Source organism: Fusarium solani (genome assembly GCF_023522795.1).
Source record: "Fusarium solani strain SB1 chromosome Unknown bctg00000000, whole genome shotgun sequence".
NCBI lineage: Eukaryota > Fungi > Ascomycota > Sordariomycetes > Hypocreales > Nectriaceae > Fusarium > Fusarium solani.
This window is the reverse complement of record NW_027072157.1, coordinates 2577577-2594518: the sequence shown is the minus strand read 5'-3', so window position 1 is coordinate 2594518 and position 16942 is coordinate 2577577. Positions and strand designations below refer to the sequence as shown.

Sequence of the window (16942 nt, the reverse complement as noted above, 5' to 3'; positions counted from 1 at the left end):
TAGCCTCGATATCAAGAGGCGATGGCGCGGCCGCGAGACCGTTCTTATAGGATAAGCTTGTGGTTGTATTCGTTGAACTGTTGTTGTTGGGTTCGTGGAGCTCCCCGCCCTTCAACAAAGTGCGAACCTGGACGCTAATTTCAGGCATGTGATTGCCAATGAGATCACCAGACTTCAGACAATCTCCGGCATTTTGCCCATAATACCCATGCCAGGCAATGGCGCATGTACTCAGTTTGACGTCTATAAAGCAATTGATGCATGTAGATACGCGAAAAGGACCAACCAGCCCTGCTACAGATATGTAGAACATCCTCACGAGTTGTCGCGATGCGCCAGCCAAAGAGTTGCTGCCGATACACAGCCAATGATGGCTTGGGGTCGCCCAGAGATCCGAGATTATCATGTATTATCATAGTACAAACCGTCTCCTGTGCAACTATCATCTTTAGGAGCCTTGAAACCTTCGCCAAACAAGATATAAAAATCACCTCCTAGTCTTCATCGTCATCAATGACATTCCTCCGTCGAGCTCTACCCGCCACATGTTCGACATCGCTGCCCTCGGCATCCTCATCGGGGCTGCGGTCTCGGGTTCTCTGCCTCTTCGAACGAGGCTTGTCGTCCTCATCCTCATCCAGCAACTCCTCTTCGTCATCGTCGTCGGCCTGGCTGTCCATCTCTTCAACGTCACTGCCAACGATAAAGCCGTCGTCGAGATCGTAGCCCTCATGTCGCCCAACGGCCTCGGCGAGTTCTTCGTCAGACTCGTCGTCACCTCTCCGTGGCTTGGGCCTGGATGAGCCAGGAGCACCACGCTTGCGGGATGACCCAAACCCTCGGCGTCCTCCCTCAAGTTCTCCGATCGATAGATTTCCGCGTCCAGATCGACCATAACCGCCGTCCATCTTGGCAGCAGCATTCTCGCGTCGTCTCTGAGCCTTCATTCTCTCCTTCTCAGCCAACTCGGCCTGCTTCTTTTGGAGTTCTGGGTCGCGGGTGGTTCGGATGATCATATCGCCGCCTTGTGAAGGCTTGCTGGCCTGTGCCATTCGCTCGGCCAGAATGGACAGCGCATCGTCACCCACAGCCTTGTTGGGACGGACATTGTACTGCTCTGTGATGTGGCCAACTGTCATGAGGAGATTGCTGTGCAGTTCGGCCGCGGCAGCATAGTAGTGACCGTCGTGGATCTCATTGTATGGCTTGTCGGGTGAAGGAGCCAATGCCTTCTTCTGGATTTCGTAATGCTCGCCGCCAATAGAGATGGTGACGGATCCGTCGCTCCAGCGGAAAATGTTGGTGTTGCTCTTGAGTTCGCCGGTGCTGTGATCTCTTCGAACTCGAGCGACGTGTTTGGGGTGTTGAGCCTTGGCGTTGGCCAGATCAAACTCGGTCGGCTGGAACGTGTCCGGGTCGTATTCTTCGGGCATTATCTTGACGAACTTGGGAATACGCATTACTCGGAGCTAAAGGGCGATTAGCGCTTTGTGTCTGATGAGGCGCATGACAACACTTACCGCGCCATCCTTGGGTTTCGGAATTCTATGCCGGTACGTCTTGACACCCATGACAACTCGATCCCTTGTCTGGAACTGCATCTGATCGTCATCTTCGTTACGATAGCGCGCGTAGCTATCTCCTTCGGGGTCTGAAGCGAGATCATCGTCGTCGAGGACGCGCTCCTTGGTGGACGCAACATCCTCGTCGCCCTCGTCGCCGAAAAGGTCATCGCCACCCTCGTCGATGGGGTCAATGGGATCTTCTGAGTCAGACATTTTGTAATTTGAGCTTCAGGAAAAACGAAGTGCCCGATAAGAGATGGAGTTGGTGGAAAAAGCGAGCTGGTGCTGGGCGCAAGGCGAGAGTTTGAAGTCGCGAGGCTTTGGTCTTGGTATAATTTGGCGATCTAGGCCTGAGGCTGACTATTCACTAGCCACATCTGAGCTCAGCCACACGTCTCTGGGCAGCAGCGGGTTAGTGGAGCACAAACGCGACCAAACCTCAGGAGCAGCAGAATTCTCGCTTAGATGCCTTAAAAAAGAATAGCGTGCCTCAGGTGGCCTGCAAAGCCAGCCGCAGGAGGAGCAAGGGAGCTTTGAGTGAGGTTCAGGTTCAGAGGGACCAGGAGTACGGAGGTAGGAGCAGAGGAAAGACCCGCGTTAGCGTGTGGCGCTTTTTGGGCAGTTACGGGGTACGTAGCCGCTCCATGCTGTACGGTCCGGCCGCCAACGCCGACACCGACACCTCAAAAACCCCCTTTCTCGAACTGACGCTGCTGTTTGATATTCGATATTGAACCTGACATCGCGCAGCTTCGTCCAGCGAAAGAAGGACTTTTGATAGCGCCTTCTCCTCCTCCAACAGCAGCAAAAGATCTCGCACTCGACTCGCACGGCAACAACCAGCGACTGCATTGCAACCTGCACCCCTTGCGGTCTCCCTCTCACGCTCCCTCTCACCCCGCCTTTCTGCCAACCTACCTTACCTACTGCAACCATGTCGAATCTTTTTTCCGGCATGTAAGTACCCAGCATTCTTTGTTTGTCTCTGGTCTTTGTCCTGTCTGCTTTGTCTCCGTTGGGCGTTTTCCTGCTGCTTTATCTGAGGTTTCTTGCATCATGCCTCATGTTGGGTCCGTGGTCATGAAGAGAGGAAGAGAGACATCAGCAAGTGAGATGTGAGAGGCACAGGCAATGTTATTGCCCGCTGACCTCAGCCTCGTACTTCTTGTGCAAGTGCAACATCGCCAATCCACGGTTTTGATGCATTCAACCTTCTTGACCATGGCTCGAAGCCAATCATCCTGTCCTTATCTGGCGTCGCGGGGCAACTACCAAGGGTTTGAGTGAGGTCAGGTCTGGCTGTCCACAACCGAACTCTCACCATGTGGTTCCCTAGTACAACATCCAAGACATGTTTTCTCAGCATGGCCATGAGCGGCCCGACGCCGTTTCAGGCGTTCCCGGTCGCCGTTCACACTGTTCCGAGGCATGGGAGTCTTTATCGGTCATCTATGGCGATACTGCAAATCTCGCGCCCTTCAATGTCGAGGATTTGGCATGATGGAGAGCCTCCAGGCATATATCATGGCGGCTTTGCCTCCCTACCCTAACAAGGGCGCCACGGAACCACGGCCGCCTTCTCCAAACGAGGCGCTTTGCTGCAGCCGTCGTTGGCGGGCCTAGCAATGTTTCAACCAACTGCACCCGTCTCAGCATAGTGTGCTGCCACCTCAACCCATCCTGACTCTGCCATGCCAGCTCGATCCGGCCTCGCTCGCCTCTCTTTGTTTTCTCTTCACTCTCTGGCCTCGCGCTGACAAGACTTGTATAGTAACGCCCGTTTCCGAGGCGGCTCAGCTAAGCCCTCTGGCCCTCAAAAGAGCCCGACCTCGTCCACTGCCAGCCAGCCGCCACCTCCAGAGACGTCATCTCAAGGGAGTCAATCCTCGGCGAGCCTGGCCCCGAAAGTTCCTCCTCTGCCCAACTCTCCTTCGCTCGCCCAGACCATCGGCATGGATGAATCCAGTGGCGCCGTGGCCAGCGACGACCTCATCTCTGCTTACCACCTGCCTCGACCTCTTCCCCTCTGGCTCAATGCCCAGTATGCCAAGCACATCGTCAAGGGAAACTTTATGACCCTCAGCGCTCGACCCAAGACTGTTGAGCAAGGTGAATGGATTGCGCACCAGGGTATGCGGCTTCACGTGACATCGCTTCTCTACCCACCTATGGATGCTAACCCATATCAACAGTTGTTGAGCATTATCGCAACCTCTGGAACTTTGTCCGGGTGCTTCATGAGAAGGAAGATGACGGATCCTCCATCTGCAACTCGACTTCCTGCCCGCGCATGTCGGCTGGAACGTAAGTGGTCATTTGCCTAGGTGGTTCATTACATATACTCACACGTACCAGCAACCACTCCTTCACTTGGCTCAACAGAAATAGGGAGCCCGTCGAGCTTCCAGCCTTTGAGTACATGACACTTATGCAGCGATGGATCTCGGGCAAGATCGACGACACCAACATCTTCCCGACCGACCCCTCTGGAGTCTCGTACTCGCACAATTCCGCCATCACCACCACACCTCTCTCCCAGCTGACGAACCCCGGTGAGCCCGAATGGATCGGCAAGCGATCGGGCTTCCCTGACAAGTTTGTCGACATTTGCCAGATGATCTTCCGACAGATGTTCCGCGTCTACGCCCACCTGTACTGGGCTCACTTTACTGAGCCCTTTTATCACCTCAACCTTGAGAAGCAGCTCAACAGTTGCTTCTCCCACTTTGTGCTAACGGCTACTGCCCTGGACATGCTGAAGCCCGCCGAGCTTGAGCCCATGCAGCCTCTGATCGATCTCTGGGCGGCCAACGGGACCTTCCCGCCGGAGTCCAAGGCTTACGAGTATGCCAATCTCCGGGCGGGCGAGCGTCTTCTGCAGCTGTCCGGCGTGAGCCAATAAACCTGGGCGCATGCTGTCATAGCCGTAGCGGTGGGGTCGTACGGGAAGCGGGAGGAGGCAGAGCATCCGTCAAACGGATCAAGGAAGATGTGTACAATCTTGGAGCCATGTATCGAGACTGGCATTTGGAGGATCCAGAAGAGAAAGAAGGGCAAAGCATATTTCTGCAGGAACAGAGAGCTGCGGATTGGAGTTTCGGGGCCTCGACAAGCTTGAGCTTCGTATAGGAGTTTGGCAGTAGAAGGCGAGACGGAAGATGGAGGAAACACGCAAACCGGCCGGCGGCTTTGCGTCTTTTTTGTATCATCAGCACTTCGAGGCTTGCTTCGATCAAATACGAATTGATTTCGCTCATTGGAAACAAGGACTCTCAGCAAAGAAAGATGACGACGAAATTCCACGATTATAACCCCCAGTCCCCATACGCCATTCACACAAGTTCGTACACGCGCATCAAAATCAGAGATGAACGCCTCAGCCACCCTCGGGCTGCTCGCTGCACTGCGCGCCCACCTCGCTGATCTTGTATTCGACAATGATGGGCTGGTTCTCCTCGACGATAAATCTGCCAGAACCTACATAGAGCTTGTCTTGGAGGGGCTTGAGGCCAGAAGCGTTTGTCTCGAACCTAACCTGGACGACTATGGACATCAGCCAGGGGGTTGGCGAGCATACCAATAGACGCATGGCAAGGACGAGATGTTCAAGGGGCACCTCGAAGCGCAAATCTTATGAGAAGGACAAACTCACAGGCGTTCCCAAACCCCGTGGTAGTAGCATTGCCGTCCCCACGGATGACCCTGCCCTCGTCGCCGGCCACCCCGACGACGCCATTGTAACTGAAACGAAGCATCGCGCCCGACGTCGAGTCCCTCGCAACGCTAGACACGTCGAGGCGGACCCTCTGGCCGTCCGGGTCGCGGCGCAGAAAGTCACTCCCGTGGACAAAGGTGGCCTCGAGCGGGGGCTCGTAGCCGGGCTCGGAGACGAGGGTGCCGAGATTGGGGACGAAGGGGATGTTGAGGAGGTCTGGGCTTATGACAAGGGGAGCGTCGATGTAGATCTGCCGCGTGTGTCAGATAAAAGGGGGTAATATCACGAAGCCGTACACACAACTAGTGGATGGAGGAGACGTACTTGTGCTGTAAAGGCAGGGATGAGGATGGGGAAGTTGGCAAACTTCATGTTGAGAACCGCCGGTCTGTCGTCGAGCGTCCGATATCATTCTCCTTTTCCCGCTTTGATGGGGACTGAAAGGGGGGGATTCAGTCGCCAGGGGGGGCAATTCTTTCGTCTTTTGATTCTCCCCCTTGTTCGCTTCTCGGCTCGCGATGTTTTCCTTCGGCGAAGAGAGTTTCCCCTCCCCTCCTTTCTCCGGCGCCCGAAGCCCGTCCCCGTCGTCGCATTATATCTGTCTCTTTTCTCCGAGGCCGCGACGACGGGAAGGGGTGTGATGCCTGTGTTCGCGTGGAGAGAAAGTGTACCCCAAGCGAAAGGGGGGCGCCTCGGTTGCATGGCACACAATGCGGCACTGGGAAGGGGGAGGAAAGGTCGAGAGTATCTACCGAAGGGAGCTTGTTGTTGTTCAAGAGCGAGCCTCTCTGTGTCACCGAGGGACGGACACGGTGACGGGCCATCATGATAGGGTAGGCAACAACGCGGGGGATTCGTGGGGAAGAGGTCACAGGCGATCTGGTGAGATGAGAGAGAGCAGCATCACACATCACAGGAGTCACGACCACAATAAAGAGAGACTTGGATCTAAGATGGTGTACGATGATAGAGCTTCGCCAGCGACGGCAGACAACGAATCAATGTCTTGTCCCGCAGCGTCCCTTGGACGACCGAAACCGAGTCCATGGAGTTGACCATCTCGACGATTCCAGGCAAGGGGATGGAGATGGGCTCGAACAGCCATCGTGGGTGACTCACGAGTCACCATGGTACAGATCTTGGTCGCGGCGCAATACAACGATACCACAGCCAGGCCCAACCATCCAGCCTGTCGTTGGGCCTTACCGACAGTTGTCGATGTTATTTTGGAGAGTCTTGGTCATGAAACTCGGTTTCAGCCTCTCCTCCTCTCCCTCTCCGTGGATCTCTATGGAATCGGCTTGAGGGGGCTCATCGACAAGTTGACGTTGCGTCCCTTGTGTACACCAATTACCGGGCCGGCCACTGCGGCACTGCAACGCAACCCCTTGGACTCTTGACTGACAGACGGCTAGAACACATGGAATCTCAGGCCACACCTCGGTCCGAGTGTCGTGATGGGATGGTCATGGTGAATGAATGTGGTGTCAAGGAAAATCTCCCGTCGGCGCAAGCGAGGCTCAGGCTCATGTCTTCGTAACCAACATGGAAGACAGCGACATCCCGGGAGCCACATCCACATCCGCATCGTACCTTTGAAACATGGAGCAAGATCCTGCTGTCCGCAAATAGGTCCCGCAAGCTATCGCTGGATCTCGGGGCTGTCGTCCGTCCTGTCCCGTAGAGGTCGGGGATCCCCCCGCTTGCTCCCATGGGCACTCTTTGACATCGGAAACCGCCCCAGCCCAGCAAGCCACTTGTTTCAGAAGTACGACCAGTTGCGAGATCGAGTGGCCACAGAGCTTCTCCAGCCATCTGGATCCCTGGACCCCAGATGTGGCGGAGCACTCTCACTGCCCTTCACCGCCGGACTTTTTTCTTGGGCTTGAGCAATAGGGTAGCATAAGTCGAGCCCAACATTATGTTGCAGAGAAGGAGAGAGAAGGCTGGAAGAGGAAGATGGATCCGATGCTGCAGTCAGAGAGTGTGGCTTCCAAGAATGGAACCTTTCAACGCCCAGCTTCGTGTTGCACCCCAAGATAGATGTCAGGAACCACCTTTCCTGCAGGTGTAACTTGATCTGAGAGGATCATGCGGATGATATCATGGATGGCTGCTTTACGAACTTGGGTTGCATGTTTGCCGAGTGCATGCTTCCGTGGACAAGAAGCAAAGTTTCAGATCTTGCTGCCCATCGACGCCGTGGCTTCAATGTCTTTTTGTATCATGAACGGTGTCTCAGATTCGCAAATAGAACTCCATTTGGGAGTGTAATTGCACCTGCCAGACCAAGGCTAGTCCCGTTGAGGACCGCCTCGTCCGTCCAGACCTTCAAGAGAAGCACAGCATGCTCAGTCGTCGTCGACATGCCGTGGGCGTCATTGCAGATCCCCGGCTGCGACATGGTTGTCACACAGTTGACGTTTTCCAGGTGACCAAGATTTCTGTATCATGATCAAATCTATGCTCCCATGGCATCTTCCGGCCAACTTGGAATCCCTGCGGTCCAAGTTGGAACAGTTTTCAGTTGGTCTCCGGCCAAGTTTCAAGAGTCGAAATAAGAGGTGGGGTGCTATAGGTCAAGCATCATCCTCAAACAAAAATAGGGTCTTCTCTTGGATTCGATCCTCCCCTCCAGCCTTTCGGTCCACAGCCTCGCGAACTCGCATGACGCCTGCCTGGTCAAGGCTGGCGTCGTCGAGGCTTTCTCGAACAGTGCTTGGAAATGGCAATCTCCAGACAGGTGGATCGTTATGCTGAAAATTTCTTCACCTTCACATGTGGGCGCGGGTCCGAAATCTTGTCAGGGATACCCAGACCGCATATTCGGAACGCGAGTTTTTCCTCTTGGCATGGGTGAAGACTCTCTCCTAGCGACACTGGGACTGGGAATCCTGTTGTTGCTCACTCGACTTGTGGATGGTCCAGGGTGGTCTGACCCCATTGACATCAGCTTTCACATGGAAGCTCCCAGTTGTAAGTGAGTTCTGGGCCACGGGGATCCTCACTAGGATGTAGGAGGGGATTGGGGACTGTCCAGGGTCCAGGGTCCGAGTCATCCTGAGCCCAAACCAGACTTGCTGTTTATGGAAAGAGTTTCGGGGGTTTCGAGGCTGCGTCATTGCAAACATAACATCCAGCCTTGGCCGGAATATCTCGTAGGTAGGTCAGACAAGACAATACCAGATAGACGTCATGGGTGTTTGGGATCAATGCTGCCTGCACCAGGTCAGGAACCAGAGGCTGGATGCCTCTTTGAAACCGACATGACCGATCATGGCAAAGTTCTGCGTCGGCGGCGTGGGGGCCAGCGATTGCGGCCGAGAGTCAGAGTCATAATGGCGGTATCAGCAATGCTCGCCAATGAGTGGACAAACTGTGGTTGTTGGGCAACGACTTCGGGCGGCGCTCTACCAAGAGGATTGTGAGTAATCATGTTAGTGCGGTGATGAAGAAGCCATTGAGAGCGGCTGCAGGCCCCCTCTTGTCAATGCGGCCGGCCTCGATATGTGATGAGGCTCTGGGGATGTACAAGACGCAGCTCTTGGTTACCACAGGATGGGTTCGAGAAGACCCGAGAGAAAGAGCACAGCCCACTTGATGGCCAGAAATGGCCAAGGAGAACCGCGTAGGGAGCAAGCCTGGCTACCTGGTTGCTTGGACAGGCAATTTTGGAAGCACATGGGCATGTCGAGAACGGCGCGGACCCAACCAAGGTCAGCCCTCTGGGCAGCCAGGGCAGCAGAGACGGCTCGCCTCACCAAAGTGATTGGTTGTGATGGCAGCTTGGGCCGTTTTGGACGGCGCCGGCCGTTGACCCAACCTGACCCTGCCGGGACATGATCCGAAGGGGCCAGCTGGTGACAGAAATAAACGCACACCTCTTACAGGAGCATTGAGGGTCTTGACGATGCGCCTGATATCGTTAGCAAGCGGTTTAGCTAAAATGAAGGGGAAACAAGACAAGTCGGTGAGTTTCGACAAGAGGAGTGAGGAACAAGTCATCAAGTTGAGCCTTTACCGCATTGTTAGGCGTAGTCATTGAGGGCATTCGGGGCCGATCTGCAGGTTGACTCTTTGTGTGTGGTGTTTTCTTTCGGGTGCGGGCCCGGAAGTGAAGGGTTCTCTGGGTTCGAGGCATGGATCGAGTCGCACACCGAGCTCCAAAACCCCAAAGCCATGACGCTAGAGCATCTAGGATCCGTTCGTAGAGGAGCTAGTCAGCAGGAGCAGGAGCAGGGGTGACAAGGAGACGAGGAGCCTGACTTCTTCCTCTGGTCGCTCTGGAGTCTGGAGAGGACGCGCACGCGTGACGGGTCGGGTCCCATGAGAAACACACCGACAAAACAAAGAGCTCGAGGTAGACACCATGGCCGGCCCATATGCGGCCATGAAGCACAGTGGAGCCGTGAGATCAGGCTGTTGAGCCTAGTGGTTAGACGTAGGACAGGACAGACAGGGAGAGGGCGTGCGGACGTGCGTGCGTACGCATCATGTACGCGCACATGTGGGAGCGTGGGAACGTGAGCGCGTCCAGTGCAAGTCCAGCCACCCAGAGCCAGAGCCGTCAATGGAGGGATCTCTTGGCTCGAGATGTTGCTTGCGAATCGGACCATGGCAGCAGCTTGGTACGTGATATCGACGATAGTATCGCAGCCGCGCGCGGGGAGAGTGTGGTGTTGTCCATCAATCATCAAATAGCGGCATTGGCGGCGGGATGCCGCTGTCAAGTTTCATGATGCCTGCGATATCGTCGAGATGGCCGAGGTGCGCCGAGTCAAGTTGAGGTCTTGTCTGCACGGGGCACGGTGGTACTCGGCTCAGCTTGCGTGAGATGTGAGAGATGCCTGACAGCTTGGGGGGCTTGGGGGGAGAGCTCAGCTCAGCTCAGCTCGGTTGAGCTCAGATCCGAGAAATCCCAGATCCATTACCGAGGACCCCGTACATCCGCCTACCTACCTAGGTAGGTCAATAGGCAGCATTGAATCTGTGGCTGCCCTGGTGATGAAGGCCAGGATGAAGCCGGACGGGATACGAAGTTTTGGTCCAAGGTGAGGCGAATTGAATCGTCCATGGATCACTGTGGCGCGTACCATGTATGGCTCAGGCACAGCTGGGGCTGGCGGTAGCTCTAGAGCCAAAGCTCGAGGCAGAAAGGCAGAGAGAGCTGTCCAGACTGGATGTTAATATGGAGCAGTCAATGCCGTCTGTTGCACGTTGCGTCGTCTCAGAGCCATTAGACTTATCCGGGGCGCGCAGTGAAGCAGTCTCAGACAACTGGAGGTCCGGCCTTGTTCGGCGTCAGCCATCGGTACTTGGACGGGTACGTACCCATCCACCGTGACCGCGCTCCCATTAACGCGCTCTTTTTACCCCACGGCCCACCAGACAGACCGTGCAATAGGAAGCTTGCCATTTGCGTCGGTGGCTCTCGGCTGATGCAGAAACGAAGCCCAGTGGCCGTGGCATCAGACCAAGAGAAAAATAGCGTCCGTCCTTTGGTGCCCAACGTCTGGAACTTTTAGCTTTGGCCTGGGCTGCCCGTCTTGTCACCTCAAAAGAGGGCTTTGGCTTTGAAAGGGAAGGCGGCCGGGCCGGTCCAGCAGCGCCCGAGGCTAAACCTTTGACAGAGAGATGTTTCTGAATGAGAAGTGATACTGGACTACTAGGGACGCAGTTGGGCAGGGCGTCTGCCATTTCTGGACGTCTGCAGTACCGATATAGGGCGTATCAAGTTTGGCACATGGCTTCCCGCGATTAGATCCAGCCCGGCCGGTCTGCCAGGGCTGTAACAAGCTCCTTGGGCATGGATTTTCTTTGCTTTTTTCTTCGCCGTCTTGCTGGATGCTTCATGCTCTGGATCCATATGCCTCTTCTCCGTCATCTTCTATGGCTGCTTCCTTTCTCATCGAGCCCGCTCGCGTGTCGGTTCCGGGACACCATGAACACCCCCTTGGCTCCCAACCCGTACCCTCCCATGGTCCCTCCCCCTGGTAACTCTTCAGCCATGACACCACCTAGTGGCAGCTACTGGCTAGGCGTGCTCTTGTGAGCGTGGGGTTGCCGGGATGGTGGGCAGGTTTTCTGGGCAGCGAGCAGCAAAACCATCGCAGAGCACGCAGCGCAGCCATCGACGATGGCCTCATTGCACAAGCACCGCCCACAGATAGATCAGATCACGGCCTGATGGGGTAGAGAAGGGGGAACGAGAGACCCCAAGGCCCGTACCGTACAGAATAGAGCGGCGGTCAAGTGACGCCGGACCATCTTGAGCTCACACGAGCTCACCACGACGAATGATGGCCATGTTAATCCTCTTCTTGTGCCGAGCTCGGATGCCACATGAGGAAAATCCCCTGCCTGGTGTGGACGACTAGGCCCGTAACTAGACGGCGGCACAGTCGGTTTGCATCTGGCATGGCATCTCATCAACGCCGTCGTTGGTGTAGCTACCACAAATCTCGCTTTCCCACTGTCGTCCATTCGCGAGTCGCTGGCCCCGTTACGTATCGTTGTTTCCACCACGATGGCGATATGGAGTCCATGTTACAGATCTAGCTGGGTGCTATCATCACCGCTACTATGACTACGTACGTACTAATCCGATGACGGTCATGTCGATTGATTGTTGACAATGGGAGATGGGTAATGATCCGTCGACACCACCCCTCGCGCTCAGTTGGCCGGTGAGCCTTGAGCCCTTCTCAGCCTTTTTTTTTGCCTGGTGTGCTTGGCTCTTCTGAGGCCTGCAAAGCCTGACCTACGCCTCCACACCCACATCTGATCTGGAGACCTTAGAGATGCTCTTATTCACCTCGATGGATGGGTGGTTCGTTGATGAATGGATGCTCACTCACACGCTTGCTTGCTTGCTCACTCACTCATTCCTTGCCCGGGTTCTCACTCATTCACCTTTCTGCTCATCCTCGCCTCCTCACCACTGTAAATGCACACCCATATAAAAATATCGCTCGGCACACCCACGGGCAACCCGAGCAAGCCTATTCCCGTTCTTCTTGGAGCTCTGCTCTCTTCGGAGGCGGCCCCATCCATGGCCGGGCCAAGTGGGTCGGGCTCTCACCCATGAAGCTCATGTCTAAGAGGTCCCCTGTGAGCCCCGAGAGACCTGTTCCATGGCCGTGTTTCTTCAAGCCTGGGTATCGCCGTCGATGGATATGGATATGGATATGGATGTATGTACTTGGCTGGTGCTCCACACGCACAAATGCCGGGTGTCTGCCCCGGTGAGGTACAAAACCCATAGCAGCTCCTCCCATCCCATCGAGCTGCCGGCTGATGAGTCCATCACGCTTCCCAAAGTAGCAGTCTGTTGTCGTCGGGTTTTGCCCCTGCTTCTGCTTTTATACCCAGCCCATACAATCCTATCCTCTTTTGTTTCGGCCGCAGACCACCCCCAAGATCTGGAGTGCAGCATCCATCAACGCCATCCATCCATCAGCCATCCATCCCTCCACCACCGCCCGTTGCCTGTATAAATCGTACTGCTCTGCTCTGCGTATCACGCCAAAGAGGACGCAACCAGGAAACCACCCCGGCCGTCATCAGCACCTACCTACCTATCGAGAGCCTAGCCCACACACATCCGCCCGCTGGGTAGTACACATCCATACCTCTTTTCTGGAGACGGACGCACACCTTGTTTCCGACTGCTGTGGTGAGTGCTTATGGTCCCGTCCATCTCCTTGTCGTCGTTCGTTGCGCGCTGCGCTGCCCTGCGCTGCCCTGCGCTGCATTCTGCACTGCAGTAGCGGTAGCAGTAGTAGCAGCAGAAGCAGCACCAGGACGGAGGTCCAGTTGCGCGCTTCTTTGTTTGGTTTCCACCCTCCCTCTTGTTGTCGTTGGCTGCTCAAAGTGAGCATCGGCCGTTGAGCTTGTTGCCCTTCCCGTCACTTCCCGTGCTCGCCGTCTAAAAGTTTCCGGCTTCCCGTCCGCGGTCCATGCCATGCCATGCCATGCCGTGCCATTATTGCCCCATCTTCTCCCACCAGCCTCTTTTCGAGTTTTTTTTCCACACACTCTCACCATCATTCACAACCAGAGAGATCCCTGAATCCCCTCATTGTCGTTTGTGCTTTTGCCGGCCTCAGCCTCACATAGAGGATCCTGCGGTTCTTTTTTTGGGTTCAAGGCGATACGAAACACAAGTTCATGAAACAAAGCCCTACTGCGTACGCACGCAGCAGCACCGAACCCCACGCTGCCTGTTAGGTTTTCCCTTCTTCTCCATCGTCTGCTGCGCCCTGGACAGAGAAAAGAGAACCTGGACGGCTGAGCCCATCATCCATCATCCTTCTCTCCATTCATCCAACCCTCGGCAACAGGATCTGGTACCAGAGAGGTACGAGCCGTTCACCCTTCTTCCCCTCACAAAATCGAGTCACCATCGTCGTACCCTTGCTTTGGACTTGGCCCTGGCCTGCCACTTGACCCCACCAAGCGCCCACTCGTACAGGACCTCAGATTCTCACGCCCACGCCCCGGTGCTAAAAACCGCTTGTTCAAGTGCCAAAAATACACACCCGTCCATCAAGTGCCTCCCCCCCGGTCACCTCAACTCTTCCCCCCGTCCTGTTCTCCATCCATTCCCATTCCCCGTTCCCGTCCCGCCCGAAGGCTCCCCTTCTGCTCACCGCTGCACACCAAGCATCGATTCACTGACTCCCACACGCAAAAAAAAAGATCATATTATTTCCCGCGCCCCTCCCCTCAAAACCCAACCTCTTCGCTTTCCTCTCTGTGCCTCGTGTGCTCTTCTTCACCTTGACCTTGGGTCTCATCTTGTCCTTCTTCAGATTTCACCCCCTTGCCCTTCTTGGCTTCTCCTTCTCTTTACAGCCTCTGCTTGTTTCTTCTTTAAACACTCCCCCCACACATCTTCCTCTCCTCCTCCTCCTCCTCTTTTACATATACCCACCCACACAACCACACATTCACTACAATGACTTCAACATTCCCAATGCAACAACCATTCTATCGTCCAGCTCCTCTGACCGTGGACACGACCCATTCACAGAAGTACTTCGAAGACGAAGACAACAGCGTATTAGACGACAACATCCTTGACCAGAACAACATCGACTCCGGTCTTGAACTCTCGCCCCCCATGGCTGACAGCCGCCGAGAATCTTTTGCCGTCGGGCCTCCTCTGTTCTCCCCCAAGACCGAGGATTGGCAGTCGGTCGACATGCAGTCGGTTCCTTCAAACAACCCCTTCTTGGACCAGCACAGCAACAACCCCTTCATGCGCCTCGACCAGAACCAGCCCAATGTCTTCGCTCAAACAGCCAACTGGTCCGGTACTTGCACTCCTCTTCATCCCTTCGACGGTGTTCCTGCCGAGTATGATGCGAATGCCTCCATCTTCCAGCGACCCATGGCCGGCCCTACGCCTTTCACAAATGCCGGAAACATGTTCACGCCGCTCCCCGCCGGTAACCAGTCCATCCCCACTTCCCCCCAGAAGGAGTGGATGGCCCCTCACCAGGCTATGAACAAGAAGATGCGACCTAACAGCCCCGCTATCCGCTCCCACAACGATATGCGACGAGGCGATGGCATCCGCAAGAAGAACGCTCGCTTCGACATCCCCGCCGAGCGCAACCTCAGCAACATTGACCAGCTTATTGCCCAGTCTACGGATGAACAAGAGATCAAGGAGCTCAAGCAGCAGAAGCGCCTGCTTCGCAACCGACAAGCAGCGTAAGTCACTTCCCCACTCACCCCGACCCTTGTCTGATGCTAATTCCCCACCAGCCTTGACTCAAGACAGCGCAAGAAGCAGCACACTGAGCGTCTGGAGGATGAGAAGAAGCAGTACACAGCCCTCATCAACGACATGGAGGAGGAGATGACCGAGCTCCGCGGCAAGCTTGAGCAGCTTCTCCTGGAGAAGCAGTCATACACCAACTACATCGAGAACCTCAACCTCGAGAAGGAGGAGATGATCCGCTCTCACACCATCGAGACTGGCGAGCTTAGGAAGAAGGTCGGCGTCCTCACCGAGCATGTGCAGCGACTCGAGAGCACCGCCGTGCCTTCCAACGCGACCGGCAACAACGGCTTCTCGGGCGCATTCGACGACATGAACGACATGGGCATGGGTGGCGCTTGGGACGCATCCAACTTCCTCCACGACTACCCCGTCGAGCCCGAGGTCAAGCAGGAGATGGCCATTGTTCCCGCCAAGAAGAACGAGAACAACCCCTTCAGTGTCGAGGGCGACAAGCCCGCCGCTCAGGGCGGCCTCCTCTTCATGCTCTTCCTCGTCGGCGCCTTTGTCCTCTCGAGCCGATCGACCCCATCGATCCCCCGCGTTTCGGAAGACGTCCGGGCTGCTTCGGCCACCCTTCTGGACAACGTCCTCAAGGACGCCGGTGTCAACTCTCAGTCAGCGAGCCTGCAGGCGGCTGCTCCTCAGCCCTCTGGTGCCGCCAACTGGGGCAACGCTATGCCTATGAACGACATGGTGATGGAGGGTGTCGCGCCATCGATGCTTGCTGAGCTCGGTGATGCACTGACCCAGCCGACGCAGGAACAGACCAACGAGCAGATCTTTTCCCTGTCGGCGGCGCAGTACAACGGTGTCAACTCGCAGGAGTTCCTCCAGAACGCTCCCGAGAGGTCTTCCCAGCCAAGGTCGCCGAAACTTGGCCGATGCTCTGGCATCGATGCGAACCACAAACAAACAAAACGGTGCAGCAGAGGTCTACACGCGCTCTCTCCTCTGGGACCAGATCCCAAGTGAGGTGGTGCGCAACTTGCGAAAATGGTGGCAGAATGCAACAACGCACAGAATGAGCAGCAATGCAACGAAGCAAGGACATGATGAAGACACGGATAAAAATGTCACGATGACGACACTCACGGCTTTTGTTTCGTGCTTAATGCCTTTGATTTATTTGGTTCTTTTCTTCTTCTTCTTTTATTTCCTTCTCAAGTCTTTTCCTTGAGTCGGCTTGATCGATTTCCTTCCTCTTTCTGGGGGATGAGCCGCCATATACTCGACGTCTCTCTCGCGCACACCAGACCTGTTGCTCACGCACCCAAACGGACGGTTTTCTTCTCTTCCCTTTGTCGTTTTCTTGTGGATTTCCTACTTCGGAGTCGTCTTTGATTTCCTATGGATCTATCTAGCAAGCGAGCGAGCATTGTTTTTTGTGTGATTTCCTCTGTCTTGGATTGGAATTCTTGTTTGCGTCTTGTCTTGAAATTGGATACCTCTGCACTTTTTTCCTGGGTCACGGCGAACTTGGGGGCGGCGGCGGTGTGGTGTAGGTTGAACAGGGGGGTTTGAGTCGACGGGGAAGGACTTGCAAGCGCAGCGACGGCGATGGCAGCGGCGAAACAGTAGCCAGCCAGCGGTCAGCAGCAGCAGCAGACAGATTCTCTACAGGGGCCCAGTCCAAGTGAGTCTGGACATTATTTGGCGGGACGGTTTTTCTCGGTGCATGGAAAGGATAGGATCTTATGGAAAGGGGGGGTGGGATGGGTGGACATTGGACGGATATCGGTTGGACCTTTGGTATGGGCATGGGATTGAAAGGGTGAGATCAGATGAGATGGACGAGATGGAGATTGATGGATGCATACTGTCCGACGAAGGACGACAACGACTGAAATGGGCAATGATGACGAAGACATG

General features: G+C 55.4%; 4 protein-coding genes across 4 annotated transcripts; 2 read left to right on the top strand and 2 right to left on the bottom strand.

The window, feature by feature from the left end:
* Positions 1–494: 494 nt before the first annotated feature.
* MRS44_000828 (uncharacterized protein) lies at positions 495–1778 on the bottom strand (the record flags this gene model as incomplete). Its single annotated transcript, XM_046274992.2, has 2 exons — positions 495–1469; positions 1521–1778. The coding sequence occupies 2 exons, from the start codon at positions 1776–1778 to the stop codon at positions 495–497; spliced, it is 1233 nt and encodes a 410-aa protein (XP_046138722.2).
* Positions 1779–2499: 721 nt separating this feature from the next.
* Positions 2500–4467, top strand: MRS44_000827 (uncharacterized protein; the record flags this gene model as incomplete). The annotated part of the gene is made up of 4 exons (XM_046280690.1): positions 2500–2522; positions 3337–3695; positions 3758–3869; positions 3921–4467. The coding sequence occupies 4 exons, from the start codon at positions 2500–2502 to the stop codon at positions 4465–4467; spliced, it is 1041 nt and encodes a 346-aa protein (XP_046138721.1).
* A 474-nt stretch (positions 4468–4941) lies between these two features.
* On the bottom strand, positions 4942–5652 carry MRS44_000826 (uncharacterized protein; the record flags this gene model as incomplete). Its single annotated transcript, XM_046267522.2, has 3 exons — positions 4942–5108; positions 5218–5530; positions 5605–5652. The coding sequence occupies 3 exons, from the start codon at positions 5650–5652 to the stop codon at positions 4942–4944; spliced, it is 528 nt and encodes a 175-aa protein (XP_046138720.2).
* An 8587-nt stretch (positions 5653–14239) lies between these two features.
* Positions 14240–16045, top strand: MRS44_000825 (uncharacterized protein; the record flags this gene model as incomplete). Its single annotated transcript, XM_046267519.2, has 2 exons — positions 14240–15000; positions 15055–16045. 2 exons carry the CDS (start codon positions 14240–14242, stop codon positions 16043–16045), a joined length of 1752 nt encoding a protein of 583 aa, XP_046138717.2.
* Between the last annotated feature and the right edge of the window lie 897 nt (positions 16046–16942).